We start from the raw sequence: 19,490 nt of genomic DNA on the forward strand, positions 1-19,490 counted from the left end.
TATATCTTCTAAATTCGCCTTCTTGTCCATCACCGGCTCTTCCTTTTGATAATAGCCCCTCTCCCTCTGTTTTTATTTCTCCTCCTTAGCCTTTTTATTGTAACAGCTCAAATTTTCAAACAAAATTTTCATTTAAAATAAAACATCATTATTCGACAAAAGAGTTTATTCCCAGTTTATTGCAAAAATATAAATAACGAATCCTCAAGATCTTCAACAATGGCAGTGTGTACGTGTCACGCCGGCGCCTTCCCACGGTCATCACTAGTACCTGAAAAACATAAACACAACTAGTAAGCATAAATGCTTAGTGAGTTCCCCAGTATACGACTTACCCACATACGCCTTCCGGCCCGGACCTTTCGGTCCACATAACATTGCCTTCCGGCCCGTAACATAATCGCCTTCCGGCCCATAACATATCGCCTTCCGGCCCGTATTAAATTGCCTTCCGGCCCATAGTATTTTGCCTTCCGGCCCATAATAGTATAAAACATAACACATGTAACATATCACACCTAACACATAAGTCATACGTCATACCGTTCTGTCTATCACATAAAGTCTCGCCTTCCGGCCCGTATAAGCATACATCACATATAAGCATACATCACATATAAAGCATCTACCTCTCTAGACATAGCATAAATATAACACATACGACCTTCCGGTCACGCAGTCAAACCCTTCCGGGTGAAGTATAGTGAGAAGACTCACCTCGTAGTATGCAAGCTATAAACCCTTCGAGCCACTCGCACTCGATCCGCTAATCTGCAGGCTCCCTATAATACCACATACCTTTATTAATGATCTTATCAAACAAGACAACTGACCCTACTAAATTACATACAGGTCAACGGTCAACTTGACCGGACTCGTCGAGTGCAAAGGCAACTCGGCGAGTCTAGACACCCCGACTCCACTCGCCGAGTCTAAAGAACGACTCGACGAGTTCCAGTAGATCTTCAAGATACTCGCCGAGTCTGAAGAACAACTCGGCGAGTCCTAGTGAATCTTCAAGCTACTCGCCGAGTCTGATCGTTGGACTCGGCGAGTCCTCGCCATGCAGTCAATCAGCTGCCTCCTGTATCTCGCATGATTCCGTAGTATATAGCTATGGGGCTTCCTGGACTTTCACATATACTATTACAGGGGTTTAAACACTTGCAACAACACTATAATCTATCAATCCCTTAAATGGGTTTCCTAAACCCTAAATTCGCATACAACGTAAAAGCTACAGTTATGATCCGAAGATTACCTGGAAACGTGTTCCCTGTGTCCCCAACCTTCAGAACTCGACCCCTTGGACCTCCTTTGATCACCACCTTGCCTCTCCTTGTCTAACAACCTCTTCAAGCTTCCTCTAGCCCTCACCCTTGCTGCAGATGCCCACAAACTCCTAAGATATCTTCAATCGGCCAAAAGACGAGACATGACGGCCCTAAAGGCATTATATACGATTCAGAATCAAAACGGCTAGGGTTTCAGCTGAACAGCGTCGACTCGCCGAGTCCCTATTGGACTCGTCGAGTCCAGTCGCGTATCTGTGACCAAGACTGTGGTCCTACTCGGCGAGTCAGGCACCAACTCGCCGAGTCCCCTCGTAAATGTGCCCCAAAAATAATTTAAAGAAATACCTGAAATTCCGGGCTGTTACATTTATACTCTTGGTATGGGAGCCATTCCTTCTTGGGTTTCCTCCAGTCTTCATCGTATCTATCGCCACTGGAATAGAATACTTGAGCCTTTTTATTTCCATTCTCGTCTCGATCACAATCCTTGGTAAGATGGGGGCCGCCACAATTTTCGCATCCAACTCTAATAGCATGGATCGTTTGATCCATTTTCGTCATTCTTCGGTCTAGGCTATCGAGTTTAGCTATTACCGCCGCCATGCCATCGTTCACCGAGTTTACTGCTCCACGACTCACTTCATTCCTCGGGTTGTGGTATTCTCTAGAGTGCTTGGAGAATTCTTCAATTAACTCCTTTATTTCCGGAGGTGGCTTTCGGGTGAGCGGGCCTTGTGAATCGAGTAGTTGCCTTGTGGTGACATTAACTCCATCATAAAAGATGGAGACCTCTTGTTGGCTATTAAGATCATGGTGGGGGCAATTTCTAAGTAGGCTCTTGTATCTTTCCCAAGCTTCATAAAGAGATTCTCCGGGTTGTTGCTCGAAGTTGGCAATGGCTTTCTTTAGCTTGGCTATCTTGGAAGGTGGGCAGAAATAATCAATGAACTCTTCTTTCATTTTGGCCCATGTAGTAACCGATCCGGGAGGGAGTGACTTCAACCAATCCTTTGCAGCTCCTTTAAATGTGATATGAAGCATGCGTAGTAGCTGGATCTCGCGAGGCACATTGGGTACATTGAAGTAATCCGCCACATCATTTACTTCATCCAAGTGCTTATAGGCGTCTTCATGATCTCTCCCGTGAAAAGGGATCTCCTTGAGTTGAGCGAGAATATGGCCCTGTAGTTCAAACGTAGCGGTAGCGGGAATTACGGGTTGCACAAGTCCCGGGCCGGTGTCATCACGCATCCTCTTCTTCCACTCCCCCATGGGGATTTCGTCAATATTAGTCATAGCGGTGACTAAATCGTCTTCAAACTCGGATGTGTGCTCGCTTTCTTCCTCGGTCTCGTAGTCGGTATCTTTTGGGATCGGGTCTTCGATTGTGAATGATGCATTGGATGCTCCTGATTTGCTGCTCCTTTTCTTGCTAAAAACGGCTTTGAGGCTTTTGAGTGGTGAGTTCTTTGAAGACACGGTTTCTCCAATGGTTTTGCCTTTGTTTCTTCTTAATGCGGTTTCCGGATCTTCAAGAGGGGGAACTAGAGGCGTAGCAGATCCTCGGGTCATGAACCAACTACAAACAAAACAACAAAAAAAACAAAACGCGTAAAAAAGAACAAAAATTTAAATCTGATTCAGTGTTGTATTTGCTGAGTCGGGGCGAATGCACTCGGCGAGTTCAAGTTAAAATCAGTGGGTTTTTTTTTTTTTTTTTTTTTTTTTTTTTTTTTTTTTTTTTTTTTTTTTTTTTAACCTAAAAACTTAAACAAAAAATTAAACAGAAATTAACTTTGTGTAAGATAAATCTTACACAAAGGATCGATTGAATTAGAATTTTAATGCTAACTCCCCGGCAACGGCGCCAAAAACTTGATGTGTGTAAAACTCACTTAGTTTTAATCCTACTTTAATTATCAAATAACACACAAAAGGCAGTGAACCTATCAATTGTGGTATAGCTAAATAAGCAGGGTATCGAACACAGGGAACGACAAATTAAATTAAAAACTAATTCTATCTAAGTTGATTAAGAAAATAGGGGTTTTTTTCTCTAGTTTTACAAGACTAGAAACTTACTAACTATAACTAATTAAAGACTAGAAAATGACAATTTAACTAGATTCAATAATGGAAAAGGAACTTCTGTTTAGTTCAACTCGGTTAACTTTATGATTGTTTTTAAGGTAATAGTGCAATGGATTAATTCTTTCATTGGTTACCGATTCAAGTGATTAAGTTCATGTTCACTGCCCTAATCCTTAGCAAATAAACTAACTCTCAAACAGTGGCCAATTGTTTAATTTAATTATATTTACTAGATTAATTATTCGGGTTAAGTTAGACTTGCAATAGCTAATTAATTTATTATTCTTAATTAACCTCTTGTTTGATGGTCATTTTACAAGCTTGCACATGAATTTACTCAATTTCCTTATTAATCCTAGTTTCATATTCATTAATTCTAGACATATGGTATAGTGGTCACATATCATATGAGGTTGATAATCAATAGATGTTCATGCTAATCAATTATCTTCCTATTAACAGAAAATCAATTATCATTCATACACAAGGTTCTTTAGCAAGCTAAAATAACAATAATTCACCAACTTGGAATTAATCCTACCAATCAATCAAACCATATTTTCAACTTTGTATTCCCAAACAGAAGTCTAAAGAATTTAGTTCATAACTAAGGTAAATAACAGCAAACAAACAAGTTCAAGTTGCTTAATCATGTTCACAAAACAAAAGAATAAGTAGAATGATGAAATTATGCCTTAATTACTCCCGGAATTGAATTCTAGCTTCCTTGGTCGACTTCTAGGGTTCTTCTGGCTTCTTATTCGCAACAAAGCACTTCTGAAACTTCCCAGAATTCTCTCTTCTCGATTTGTGGAGTTATCTTTATATATGCGTTCCGACTCGTCGAGTCATATGGTGACTCGTCGAGTCCCTCTCACATTCTTCATATTGCGATAACTATCTTGACTTCCGAATCATTATCCTTCTGATTCCGCGACCGGACTCGTCGAGTCCATGCCCGACTCGACGAGTAGAAGCCTTTTTAAGGTGTTTTCCTTCTTCATTCCACTCTTGAGCTCCTAACCGCTTCTCTTGCTTCCTTTCGCTTCCGAGCTTCATCTTTGGACTGAAAAACATAATTTAACACTTTTAAGTACCTTTTGTCCATAATATGCAACAATTTAGCTAATATATGAATAAAAAACTATACTTAATACACACTAAATATGCACATATCATATGGCGATCTATAGAAGACGGACCACATGTCCCAGTCCTTACACTAGTCTAAACTGACGGAGCCACATCAAGACTAGGGAGGAGGTCAACCTGCTTTGAATCGTCCCACCAAAGATGATTTTGATAAGATGGAAAATGATGCTATTGACTTTTATAAATCTCTTGTGGAGTTGCCCCTGACAACTTCGACATTATCATAAATTGCAAATCAGCAAAAGAGATCTTGGATGTTCTCAAAAATCTGTACGAAGGCTCAGAGCAAGCTCAAGACAAGAAGCTCATGACTCCACTCAATGAGTTCAACAACTTCAAAGCTCACACTGGTGAAAGTTTGGAAGACTCATTTAAAAGATTCAACTTGATTGTCACAAAACTATCCAATGTGGGCACCGTTCGCAACAATCTTGAAATAAATCTACAGTTCCTTAATGGCTTGGGAAGATATTGGACAACAACCAAAATGATCCTTCAAGGAGATAGGAAGATTCACTCGTTGTCGCTTTATAAGCTCTATGGAGAATTACAAGCTCAAGAGTCCACTGTACTCAAGGACTATTCAGACTTTGGGGGTCCACTTGCTCTTATGGCACAATCATCTCAAACTCAAAAATATCCCACCTTGTATGACTCACCACCGCAGTCATATGAAGCAGACTCAGAATATGACGATGAAGAAGAGTTTTAGAATGCCATCGCCCTTATTAGTAAAAAATTCAATCGCTTACCACCTTCATTTCGTAAAAACCAACAGTACAACCGACCACCTTTCAACCGCAACTTTCAAAACAATCACTTTCGTTCTACCAAGAATCCTCTCCCTCCACCACAACCTCAGCAAACACAGTCTAAAGATGTACCACCACAGTCTCAACCAAATGACTCCGGTACTTCTTTAGAAGACAAAAGTGACATTGTTATATGTCACAAGTGCTACAAAGAAAACCATTTTGCCAAGGACTACAAGGCAAACGTAGTGAAAGATAGAGCTTTGTATCTTAGAATGGCCCAAGAACTGGAGGACAAAGAGAAGGGAAAAGCTTATGTTGCTCATGTGAAAAGGGATCATCAAGTGTGGTCATCCGGAGATAAAGATAAGACGATCACATTAAAAGAAAAGGAAAAATCTGTATGGTAGCAACTGTTGATGAAGACAACTCAACCAAGCTAAAGAAGAACCATTGCTATATGGCGAAAGATGGAACTCTCAGCATTGTGGAACAGGTAAAACTTATGATTCAAACTTTAAATTATAGCATGCATGACTGTCAACCTTTCATAGACATACTCATTGACACATGTGATGCCGTCCTTTCAGACTACAATAAAGCCTTAGATGAGAAGAACATCGCATGGCAGGAGATGTTCCACGTTGGAGGATGTTTGGATAATAAAAGACTCAAAATGGCAATGTTAGAAAAAGACTTGATGCTAGAAAAAGATGCTAGAATGTTAAGTGAAACACAACTAGAGATAGCTTTGAATCAGAGAGAATTAGCATAGAGTGAAATTGTACGCTTAAATCTCTTAATTGAAAAGCTTTTTAATGAAAGTGAAGCAATTGAGAATCTATTTAATAATGGGAATGTTGATAAAACTTTCAGTTGGGTTTGCTCTAATGGGTACCCAACCGTAACAGACTCCTTACCCCAGTTCACCCCGGAATGTCCCTATGTCACTCCAGACTGCAATTTTTTTGTTTCCGGTCAATGACAAAACATTTCCTGAGGATATCCAAGCTCATTTTGGTAAACTCCATGATCTGAGTAATAATTGTGTTATCGAGAAAATTCTCCCTGAATTTTCTAATCATGTTGATAACATAATTCATTCTGATACTCAGACATCATCCATAGTTGATGAGGAAATTGTTGTAGAAAGTCCTGAAGTCACATTGGACTTCCCATCACTGCAACCTGATCACAGTACTCCTATCCACAGTCATGAACTGCAATCTGTCCCACTACCTACTGTCAAATGTCCCGCTAACATATCCACCAAGACTTACTCTGCGGTTGTTCAAAGCACTACACCTCAGACCGTAGTCAAAAGTTCTGTGACTATTGAACCAATTAATCATGATTTACCAATCGAAAATTTTGAATTTGGTCAATGTTTTCAAAGTCCTGACATCTCTAGTTCGGATGAATCAAGTCCCTATTTTTCAAAATCTCCAAAAGATTTAAGAAAACCGCAGCTAAATGTTACTGAGTGCGGTTCTCTTAAAACCGAAGCAAAAAGAGTTTTTAAAGAAGAATTTCGTTCCCGAGGCAAGCAACGGGAAATTCATTCAAATCAAAAGAAATTTGTTAAATATCCAAAGTCAAAGAGTCCAGAAAAACTTGTTTTCTCAAATTATTTTTTCAAATCAACTATTTCCAAGAAAACGAAAAGGAAGGAGTTCACTATTTCTAATATTGCTTAGAAATCATTTGACACAACGGATAAGTCATTTCAATCAAATGGTTTTCAGGTCTATTCATCAGACAACCCAAATTGGAAAGGTATTCTACCTACCCCAACCCTTCCAAAGTCTTTTTCAAAAACTCAAAAATGGAAAGGAATTTTGCCAACTCCGACACTCAAAAGGTAAGCTCATGAGTTTAAGAAATCACTTCACAAAAGTCCTGCACGTTCCTTCACACCTGCAAGACCTGCAAAGAACACATTTTCAAAACACACAAACAAAAAGGTAAAATCTTACAATCCTCGGACTGGACAAAAGTATAATTTTTCTTTAAAACCTCAGACCAAGCCAAATGTCAGTGTAAATGATAAAAAGTTCATGTGTCAATGTCAGTGTCAAAAGATCTTCTCTCATGACAAATCTCATCTTTTTTAAAAGACTCGTAACTATCCACAATCTCACAAAACTCCAAAAAAATCTCAAACACCCAGGACTAGGCTTGAAAGTTGACTTGAAACCTGTCCCTACAACCTCAGATCATTCATCGATTAAAACATCGCATCTTACTCTGGGCTCCAAACTCGCTTGGGTGCCCAAATTAACCACTTAACTTTTGTAGGCTTTGTGCAAGGAGGATCAAGAAGAAGAATGGTTGATCGACAGTGCCTGTTCCTTGCACATGACCGGAAGGTTAGAATACCTTCGGGATTTCAGGCCTATATGCAATGGTTGAAATGTGACATTCGGCAGCAATGCGAATAGAATCATCTGAGGTTATGGTGTACTCACTACGGGGAACTTCTCAATTTAGAAGGTTGCTTATGTAGAAAGCCTTAAACACAATCTCATCAGTGTTGGCCAACTATGTAAGGCAGGCCATCGAGTTGAGTTTGATGATCAATTTTGTTACATCATGACAAGTGATAGAAGCACCTTCTTAATCAAGTCACGATCTGAAGGTACCATGTATCCTCTGGATGTCTCTCTCATCATTGGTAAACCGCAACTATGCTTTCTCTCCAAAGCAGTATCCGAAGTTAGCTGGTTATGGCACCGCAAGCTAGCTTATCTTAACTTCAGATACATCAACATCTTAGTCACTGGAGAACTGATCAGAGGACTACCCATTCTCAAGTTCAGCAATGACACTCTATGTCTTGCTTGTGAATGTGGTAAGCAGTCCAAAGCAAGTCACCCTATGGTGATTGACTCTTCTATATCTGAACCACTTGAGCTTCTCCACATTGATCTCTGCGGTCCATCAACCATATCCAGTCTCCATCATAAAAAATATATACTGGTTATTGTTGATGACTTCACTCACTTCACTTGGTTATTCTTCTTCAGACTCAAATCCGAAACACCGCAGGTTCTAATAAACTTCATCAAATAAATAGAACTACAGATCAAGCTATCTGTAAGATGCATTCGCAATGATAATGGCACTGAATTCACTAATCATCCTCTCAACAACTTCTTGGTGTCAAAAGTTATCTCTCATAACTTTTCAGCTCCTTATACACCTCAACAAAATCTTGTAGTAGAGCGAAGGAACCGTACTCTTGTGGAATCAGCTAGATCCATGCTCAACTTTGCACATCTTCCTCTTTACTTCTGGGCTGAAGCTGTAGCAACCGTATGCTTTGTTCAGAACCGAAGCATTGTGTGCAAACGCCTCAACAAGACACCATATGAGGGCCTCAACAATTGTAAACCAAATGTTCGTTTCTTTCACATATTTGGGTGTAGATGTTTTGTGATCAATAACAGAGATCAACTCAACAAGTTTGCACCAAAGTCTGATGAAGGCATCTTTCTTGGTTACTCCACGAATAAGGTTGCTTATCGGGTTCTCATCAGACGAACGGGGCTAATCATTGAAATTTTCGATGTGAAGTTCGATGACACTTACATCCGCAACACCCCTCCATCTACTGAAACCACTACAATCATGGAAAGTGACATTCCTGCTTCTTCTGGTCCTCTAAACCTGGTTGAAGTCAATTATGATGATCTTTTCGACCCTGTTGAAACGGCAAAACTATCCGAAGTTCTTGGGTCACCAACTGCTCAACAACAACACATTGATGTTTATGGTCCATATCTATCCGAAGTAACATCTCTTAATACTTTCACCTCTCCGGCCGAGGGGGAAAGCTCTACTCCGGATCAAACAACAACCATCGAGGTCCCAATACTTGATGATGCTCAAGTTCCCATTCTCAGAAAATCATTACCATCAAACGTATCTTCGGATTCGGATGATGAAATAATAGAGAATATTGACACTCGAACAAACTCAAGGATCATTACCCTCCCATCAGCAATCCAGGGGGAACCCTCTCAGGTTGCAGAGGAACTCCCATCAGCAATCCAGGGGGAACCGCTCCAAACTACTCAAGAAAATGTCACTCTCGCTCCAACAAGCCAAGATGATTCTGCAGGATGTTCTCAAATACATGGGGAACTACCATCCCCATCCGAAGAAACCTATGATATTGAAAACATTCCTTCCACTGCAGTTGTTGATCATCTGATGCCTCACCTACATGTATGGATGAAGGATCACCCACCAGGTCAAATTATCGGCAACCCATCCACACTAATCCAAACTCGATCTACCAAATATTTATCTGATCATTGTCACTATGCAGCATTTATGTCCGCGGTCGAGCCTCGATCTATCAAAGATGCATTATTGGAACCAGATTGGATTTCTACAATGCAAGAAGAATTGGAAGAATTCAAAAGAAACAAAGTGTGGCAACTTGTTCCCGTTCGACAATGCCATACTATTGTTGGTACAAGATGGGTGTTCAAGAACAAGTTAGATGAATCTGGTGCGGTTATCAGAAGAAAGGCAGGACTAGTTGCTAAGGGATACAATCAACTGGAAGGTGTTGACTACAATGAAACATATGATCTGGTGGCTAGAATGGAAGCCATTCGAATCTTCTTAGCATATGCTTCCCACAAAAACATCAAGGTACATCAAATGGACGTTAAGAGCGCTTTTCTCAATGGGGAATTGAAAGAAGAGGTGTATCTTCAACAACTGTGACAACTGTCAAGTTTCAGTCAAGTCAAAGTCAACTAAAGTCAACAAGTCAAACCGTTTGACTCAATTTGCCCTTGAGTACTAGAATTTAAATTATGAAATTTCTACACAACTCTCTATTCTAATGAGAGATCATAAATCAAAAAGTGCGAACATCTAGATCTCCTTAACCTAAAACTGTGGTACGTGGCTAGCCAAACCGATAAAACAATGTTGCATACTCATCGGGAGTGTGTAACATCCTTAAATCAGGCTTAACAGTGTTTACGGACCTTGCATTGCGAAGTCGGACGCTCACAAATGCCACACTCGAAACCTCTCTCAATCGTTTTCACTCTATCTCTCACTATTTGAAATCTCTCTAGGTATGTGAAATCTCTCCCAAATCTCTCTCCAAAGTTTCTCGTAACTTTCTAGAATCATTCGGGTCATTCCGACCCTTAACCGGGTCAAAAACGGTTTAAAACGGGGTAAAAACGAGAAAAATGGACATTAGGAACCGAAACCTCTCGAGAAGAGAGAAGCCTCTTAGGACCCGAAGGTCCTCTTAGGGACCGAGAGCAAGGAGGAGCCGAACCCTCCTGAGCCGAAGGTCCTCTCAGGGCCGAACCTCGCCCGGGAGGAACCGAACCCGAGAGCAAGGAACCGAACCCGAGAGCAAGGAACCGAACCCGATATCAAGGAACCGAACCCGAACCAGGAGGAACCGAACCTCGCTTAAAAGGAAGAACCGAACCCGAGAGCAAGGAACCGAACCCGAACAAGGAGGAACCGAACCTCGCTTAAAAGGAAGAACCGAACCCGAAGGTACTGTTCACTACTGTTCATTCGGTTCATTTCGGGTCTAACTTCTCGCCTTTCATCGCCGGACCGAACCTTCGCCTCTCGCCTCCTCTCACCTCCTCACCCTTTCGCTTCCCTCTGTTCGTTTCCGGCTACAGTATTCAGCATGGACTGAGTCTCGGCCTAGGGACCGAACCTCGGCCTAGGACCGAGAGGTCTCGCTGGGAACTCAATTTTTCCCGGTTTTCGCGTAGTTTTGCGTTTAAGGCCCGTTTATAATTATTTTAACGCGGGATTTTCACCCAAAATCATATTTTAACATAATAAACCCTAAATATTCACAATTTAATCATATTTTCATAAAAATATTTATTTAAATAATAAAAGCAAGTGGGTAAAGTACAAAGAGGTGGAGTGTTGACTTTGCTTTACCTTATGACACAAGCAACCACTCCCACACCCACTCTATGACCAGCCACACCTCCCCACCTTACCTAGGTCACATCAATGTCATTTCCACTCAATTATCACTCTTTCCCATGTTTTTGAGAGCTGAATATTCATCCTCTCTCCTCACTTCTCTCATTTGCTCTCATTTCACAAGAAGATCAAAGTCTTTCCTCTCTCACTTTCTCTCTCTAGAAATTCGAGATTCAAGGGCTGATCTTGAGTTTTTCCTCCACATTTGGTAAGCATAATCCATTCTCTTTATGATTATTTCACTTCATTCTACTCAAATCATGAATATCTTACACAAACTCCATCATATTAGCGTTAGAGCTTCGAATCTTCAAGTGATTCTTCAAGTGTTCTTGGGTTGAACACTTCTCTTCTTCAACACTTATCTACTGAAATCACTCAAGGTGAGTTCATACCCCTACATTTTCATGTTTTCTCAAGTTTTCAGGGGGGGGGGGAATACAAGTTAAAACACCAAGAACATAACTAAATATTTCTAACAGCCTTCATCAGAAAAGTTCAACTCCACTCACGGACTGTTTTGGGCATCTTAAGCAATTTTGTTTTCAAACCTGTACAAGGTGCAAATAGTTCAAGTTTTTAGATTTAAAATGACTACTTGCACATCTCCATACGATTTTTCTACAATTTATGGTGATTTTTACAAAACTGCCTATCATTTCAAACAACAATCCGGACCAGTCTGTGATTATGGACTTTTTCACCCAAGTTGGAGGTCATTAAAAATCGTGATAAAAATTATGAGTAAACTAGACACATTTTCTGAACTCTCAGAATTTATAGATCTAGTTTTCGACTTCGTATGATTTTTCTATGATTTTTCCAAAACAGGGCAGAATGGCTAAATTTAGCCAACAGCATGTAAATATCATAACACTTTGTAATATGTTGAGCAAAGTGTAAAATCATAAGTTCTAATTATTGAATGTGTTTCCTTGTTAGTTTATCATCATGAACTGAAACTAAGTCATTCATAATAAATATTATCCATTCATTTTAGAACACGTATATTAAACTATAAAAAGTATAGTTTGATAAATTCATAACACTAATACATTTCCATAAAAGAGTTCATACATATTACATACATTTTAGATAAACTATAATAGGTATAGTTTATGATACATCACTCAACACACTCGTACAAGAAGGGTACATTCATACAAGAAATATTTATATTCACACACATCTCACGTAAACTTGTTAACCTATATTGTGAGACTCTCTCTCTCTCTCTCTCTCTCTCTCCCCGTACGTCCGAGTGCGGGATATAATTCCTGGTAGTTATAATCAGAATCTCCTTGAGGGAGAACGTGATACTTGTATATAGATCTATATTGGGTTTGACACCCCACACCTTGCTGCTAGCTACAGTTGGACCTGCAGGTCTACGGGTGACAAATGACATTTTATTTTTCGCGACACTGAGAACGTCGTTGCAGGTTCACATAGTCATAGTATGATTATAGCGACTCACATAGGGATATAACAATCCATAAGCTTACGGGATTTTATTTTTAAAACCTAAATGAGTTTTATGTCGATTTAAAATCACCTTTTTATCTCTATGAGTACAGATATTACTGTACACTTTTGGTTTTGGTAGTTACGACTACACATCATTTGAAACCACATTTATACTTTTAAGTATGGTCAATACTTGTTATTTCTCGGTCCTCTAATTTAGGACTAAATATATATAAAGTATTAACGAACATGAGAACATACAGAAATTTCATTTAATTCAAACGCGTCCATGTACATTTAGGTGCATAACATTTTCTATTAATAAGAAAGGTTACTTATACATTTTGGTCTTCAGTCATAAGACTACATTACGCAGATTTTAAAGAAAATATCGGATTTTCTGGATACATATTCTAACGCTTCTACAAGGAAAACGATTTACTTTTCCAACGAAATCTCTTATGAACTCACCAACCTTTGTGTTGACACTTTTCAAAACTACTTGTATTCTCAGGAATTCAGTGAAAACAGGAAATCAACAACGTTTTGAGGATGGGACGATAAATCGTCAAACAGTTCATTTTGTATTATAATGTAATTGATGTGAATCATGTAAACATGTGGTTTGATGTAACGTTTTCAATTATATTTGTGTTGGTTGTATTTACTTTGAGCACTATTATACTCATTGTTGTGATACTCTACATGAAGTCCTCCACTCCCGGTCGTTTCCGCCATCCTTGGTTTGGGGGTGTGACAGATTGGTATCAGAGCATTGTTTATAGTGAACTCAGTATATCAAACCACATAAGATATACAAACTATAAATGCATTGGGACTAAGTCTCTGATTTAAATTTTCAAAACAACCATACTTTTAGAAATAAATAGTTTCTTATTAAAGGTATACATGCATACATACATATTAAGGTCAGCACCACTCTAGAATAAAAGAAAAGTAATGATTGTTGAATATCACAGGTAAGCTCGGGGATGTATGGTCAGTCTTGGGAGTGGCATAGCCTGATCAACTATGCTTGTGCGAGGAGTGATTAGCACATGCCCAAGAATAGTTGTGATATGGCAACAAGTCTAAAAACTTACCAACACTACCACAATGAGAACATAAGAATAGAACATGAGTTTAAAATACTATAGGAGTATTTTGTAATATCATAACTTATATGAAAACTAAATAGATCCTTAATAATAGGTCTATAGTCCCTAAGTGGATACTTAGGGTTATATATAACTTAGAAATTATAGACTTAGAATTTGTGGTCATTACTTTACTTCCTTTTCCTTGTTTGGATGTGGACCTAGAGTGGGATCACTTATTCAAAGGTCTATCGTATCTTGTTATATGTAATTAGTATGCACTATGTCATTATAGAAGTAACTAATAAGGATTACCCCCCTATAAGTAATTGATAATAGAGTTAGACGCATAGTACTTATCTCCTCCACTTCTATTCTCGCAAATACGGCATAGCAAAATCCTACTCACCGGACGACCCTTACTTTCCTAATCCGAACTCGAGGAATGGTGAATGATTATGAGAAGAATCATAAGCGGGACCGGAGGTAATCAATCCTCCATGCATAGCAAGGGTTCCGTGAACCGTTTCGACTATAACGAACTCGTGAACCGTTGGGCAATTGTGATCGAGGGTTGAATGTCGACAACAATGAAAACAACCATCATGTGGAGACCAACGAGGGTGCTATGACCTCAACCACGGGGGACTGACGGACAGAGCCCTCCCAGCAAAGACCCGGCGGATCGCGATCATCGGGGATTAAAACAAGAAGACTACAATCTGAGTCCAGAAAACTGCGCACTACTATAGACCCCACCATCTCATGTACCAGTGACTCAGAGTTATACTACTATTCCCGAGACCAACTCTCTTTTTAGGACCTTATCACCACTCGCGATGAGGAAAGAGAGTAACAGGGTAGGACACACATCATTCAAAGAAAGGATGATTGTAGCCAAGCGTTGATTGGTAAAGCTACAAAATTGCATCGACCTTGCCTCAGGCATCACAAGGGATGGATCATCATAAGTAGAGTTCATGCCGCTCACCAGACCTGGTAAATTAACTTCATAAGTATGCGTTGGTGCTACTCTATTGTAAGTAAAATCACGACACTACAAACTAAATGGTCATACTAATCGAGGAAGCTATCTACTATCAAAACCCGCCCATGCACAAATGTGAAGTAGACCTGCATCGAGGTCAAAATTTTCACTGAAACCACGATTTCTAGAGTCATATTAACAAGATGGGTTTAGGATGTACCTAACAGACTCGAAGGACTATCTAGCCTTAATTATATAACTAAGCATACATCAATAGGTCGTGATGAGGACTTAGCTTGGGTCAAGTATAAGGTTTCACTTGGATACAGAGCTGCTAAAATATATGAGTTTATTATACAAAGAATCTCGTTATAAATTGTTTTCAGAACACCTTAAACAACCGAACTTTGATACAAATCGATGTGAGATAAACTTAGTTAGAAAACTCGCGACATATAGCCATCCTAGAAACTCATTATCGTCTCACCTTTAAGCATTTGTTAAGAAGTTTCTTCTTCATAGACCTATGGGTGCGATCATACCAGCACTAATGCACCGGATCCCCTCAAAATTCCTCAGCCAAGATTGTTAGGACAAACATGATTCTAAGAGGAGTAAAGCATAACGTCCGTATGAAACCCACTCCTACCTACTGCCATAACTCCATCTCAGGAGCGTTAGCAGAAACACTAAGAATAGTACAGTAATGTGCAAAAATTTATATGCGTAAATATAAATTGTAAGGATGCACTTAAGACAATCATTTCCACTAACAAAGTCATTTTTCAACATGAAACAGAACTATGTCTTCACCAAGAGGCAACAACCCACTAGCAAGGCGCCAACACTGCAGATAGACGCTACTACTTTTCAGGCTGCAGTCACGGTAGCTGTGGCAGCCGTCATGGCGCAATTCAATACTAACAACGTCAGCAAGGGTGGAAGCGGTACTAACAATACAAATTGTGGTAACAATCAGGGACACCAATGGGTACCTACCAACAAAAATACCTCAGGCCACGAACCTACGAACAAGAAGAGAAAATTTTGGGACATGAAAGAGCGCCACCAATCTAAAGGATACACTAAAAGACAACAACCTAGGGACGCCCCTACCATTACAACAACAGTCATGACGCATGCCTCGACACTAGCCACGCGGTCTGCCACCCAAATGCCTGCCAGACCATATGAGGGATCACTCCCAAAGTGCAACAAATGTGGCTTTCATCACCATGGGGCTTGCCGGGAGATGCACTGTAAAAACTGCAACATGAAAGGGCATACCATCCGTTTCTGTAGGGCCTCGGCCCATCACCTCCCTTCAATCAACTGCACCAAGGTAGGCCCATTATGCTACCTATGCGGGGAAATGGGACACTTCAAGAGAGAATGTCCAACTGAGAAGAATGACGAAGGAACAGGAGGAATGTGATGAACACACCAACAGAAGCAGCAAGGGAACCATGTTAGGACTTTTGTAATGTTCCCAACGACAAAACGTTTAAGTACTATATGTTTGTAATGAAATTGGTACGCTTACTAAAGTAACCTTCCTTCTAAAAAGTAGTTAAAATATTTTCTCTCTCATACAAATCAAACCAAAGACATTCATATGTGACCTTAGGAGCATTACCTGGAAGTTGTGATGACCTTGTCCATACATCGGGGTTAATGTAAAATCAAAATACTAAAGGCTTGAAACAGATAATTCCATCCTGACTCCGATTCTATGTCTAGTATTAGGAGTTGAGCGGAGTCACCCACTCGACGATTTCACGATATCAATTTACATACGACGATCATATACCGCTCGATCGTAAGGAGACCTGTCAGGAATCATGATATCAAGTATCATTATTGGCCATCGAAAACACACGACTACCAGTGCTAGACAATGTGGTATGAATCTTCTACAATAATCATAACACCAAACAAAACGGAACACACATAAAAGAAATGCAAGACACTCTATCACTCTAGTGATCTCTTCTTTCGAATACAACTTATCTCATGTTATCTAAAAAGATAGTGTTGTCATTATCCAATTTTGATTTATATAAACCTCATCTTCCCGATTAAACGACTACAAAAGGGCCTTTCGCCTAACCCCTGAATATCGAAACTATCGTCTCTCATAAACATCCAGCACGGACCTTTGGGTCATCTCTCGCTGTGGAACTCCAAAACACGCACCAGAGGAGTGTTATACTTCCCGAGGCCGTATCACATGTATTTATAGGATACCTTCGGGAATGTAGCACATGTAGCAGACAAGATTCAAGCATAGAAGCTTGGGACAGATATGGTACGATTCCTGCCATGAGCTTCGGGCTAAGGTTGCCCAGAAGGACGAACAAATGTCCTACCATTCAAAAAGTCCTAGTCGCATAAACCAAACCCACATACTTCCTACCGAGCTACAGGAGCTATCAGGGCAAACCTGTCGAACTACTCAACAATGAAATTGAAGGACCAAGCTTCTCACCCTGAAAAGCTCTGGTCTTATTCTTCAAATTAGAAAGACAAATCGCACATAATTCCATCGATTTCAGAGGCCCCGACAACATCTCCAATAGAAACCTTTACTATCTACCTCGCATAGACGAATAGGCCGACAAACCGCAAGGAACGAGGTACCCCTCAGGAATTGAACCTGAGATCTGAATATCACCAGTCATGAGTATTGAAGAAGGATGTTCGAGAACAATCCTCCAATTTCGATGCGGACGCTGAAAGTTCGTAGTGATACCCTCGGATAGGATCAAACCCACTCGTAGGAATCATGAACGCAATAAATAGGATATGCCATTCTTGCTAAGATCAGTTCATCATCGTCATTACAAATGACTTACTTATCTACCCTCGTAGTAAGAAGGATACCAAGGAGAGCAGCTACAAGAAACCACAGAAGCAATATGATCAAAGAAGTATTACCCGAAGTTCTCTAGATACGAGTTTTGGAATTGAGGAGTCCAATTCTCAAGACACATCATTATCAAGGTGGAAATTCATAAGGACCCTTTCAATTGATCAAAACCGTTGAGAAACAGTTAGCACTGAAGGCGTTACCAGGAATAAGCCAAAATACTGGATCTCGCTGACCTACCATCTTAGTTCCTTTGGAACTCCTCGTAAAATACGGACCCCCATCCCAACTTTGACCCTAAAGGAGCAACCCGTGACGGGAAGAGAAGCAAGAGGAAGAAACCTTTAGAACGCCAGTATAACCGACCAAATTCCTCTAGAAACACTCACTCTGGGAAAGCTTATTACGCTTCGGAAAGCATGGAAAGCCAATACCCCAAATAATTATGCCTTTCGAGATTCTGTCAGAATCTGCCCTATAACTCGTTACTTCAATTTACTCCCGCAAGCTTGGTAAAGTACATCCTACACGACACGTCCCGAACTTACGGAAGTACCTATCCGACGAGACTCTTGCAATTCCCCTCGACGAGATCGAGTTCCACAAGAGCCTCACCTTCGTGGAAGAACCATAGTGACCATGGACCGAGAGGTCAAGCGGACGAAACAACACCACTTCCCATTAGTGAAAGTTCGCTGGAATACTAACTAAGGACCTAAACTCACATGGGAGCGCGTGAGTCAGTCGATTAGGAAGTATCCTCACTTCTGGGCTCGATTGTTCATGCCTACTCCTTCTCTAAATTCAAATTTCGGGATGAAATTCCCTCTAACGGGGGGATGATGTGACAACTGTCAAGTTTCAGTCAAGTCAAAGTCAACTAAAGTCAACAAGTCAAACCGTTTGACTCAATTTTCCCTTGAGTACTAGAATTTACATTATGAAATTTCTACACAACTCTCTATTCTAATGAGAGATCATGAATCAAAAAGTGCGAACATCTAGATCTCCTTAACCTAAAAATGTGGTACGTGGCTAGCCAAACCGATAAAACAATGTTGCATACTCATCGGGAGTGTGTAAGATCCTTAAATCAGGCTTAACAGTGTTTACGGACCTTGCATTGCGAAGCCAGACGCTCACAAATGCCACACTCGAAACCTCTCTCAATCGTTTTCACTCTATCTCTCACTATTTGAAATCTCTCTAGGTATGTGAAACCTCTCCCAAAACTCTCTTTGTATGATAAATCTCTATAAGTATGTGAAATCTCTCCCAAATCTCTCTAAGTATGTGAAGTCTCTCCCAAATCTCTCTAAGTATGTGAAATCTCTCCCAAATCTCTCTAAGTATGTGAAATCTCTCCCAAATCTCTCTAAGTATGTGAAATCTCTCCCAAATCTCTCCAAGTATGTGAAATCTCTCCCAAAACTCTCTTTGTATGATAAATCTCTCCTAAATCTCTCTAAGTATGTGAAATCTCTCCCAAATCTCTCCAAGTATGTGAAATCTCTCTCAAATATCTCTCTGTATAAGAAATCTCTCCAAAAATGTCAAATCTCTCCCAAATCTCTCCAAGTATGTGAAACCTCTCTCAAATATCTCTTTGTATGAGAAATCTCTCCAAGAATGCCAAATCTCTCCCAAATCTCTCCAAGTATGTGAAATCTCTCCCAAATCTCTCTCTAAAGTTTCTTGTAACTTTCTAGAATCATTCGGGTCATTTCGACCCTTAACCGGGTCAAAAACAGCTTAAAACGGGGTAAAAACGAGAAAAAT

General features: G+C 40.1%; 1 protein-coding gene across 1 annotated transcript; it reads left to right on the forward strand.

Annotated features, from left to right (window-relative positions):
* The first annotated feature begins 8,551 nt into the window (after window positions 1-8,551).
* Window positions 8,552-10,030, forward strand: LOC145036277 (uncharacterized). Its single transcript, XM_078984729.1, has one exon. The coding sequence runs from the start codon at window positions 8,552-8,554 to the stop codon at window positions 10,028-10,030; it is 1,479 nt and encodes a 492-aa protein (XP_078840855.1).
* The last annotated feature ends 9,460 nt before the right edge of the window (window positions 10,031-19,490 follow it).

The sequence above is a fragment of the Lactuca saligna genome, chromosome 3 (assembly GCF_052625555.1).
Source record: "Lactuca saligna cultivar CGN05327 chromosome 3, ASM5262555v1, whole genome shotgun sequence".
NCBI lineage: Eukaryota > Viridiplantae > Streptophyta > Magnoliopsida > Asterales > Asteraceae > Lactuca > Lactuca saligna.

Coding starts and splice junctions, on each gene's coding strand:
- LOC145036277 (XM_078984729.1), top strand. CDS start 8,552: ATGCTCAACTTTGCACATCTTCCTCTTTACTTCTGGGCTGAAGCTGTA.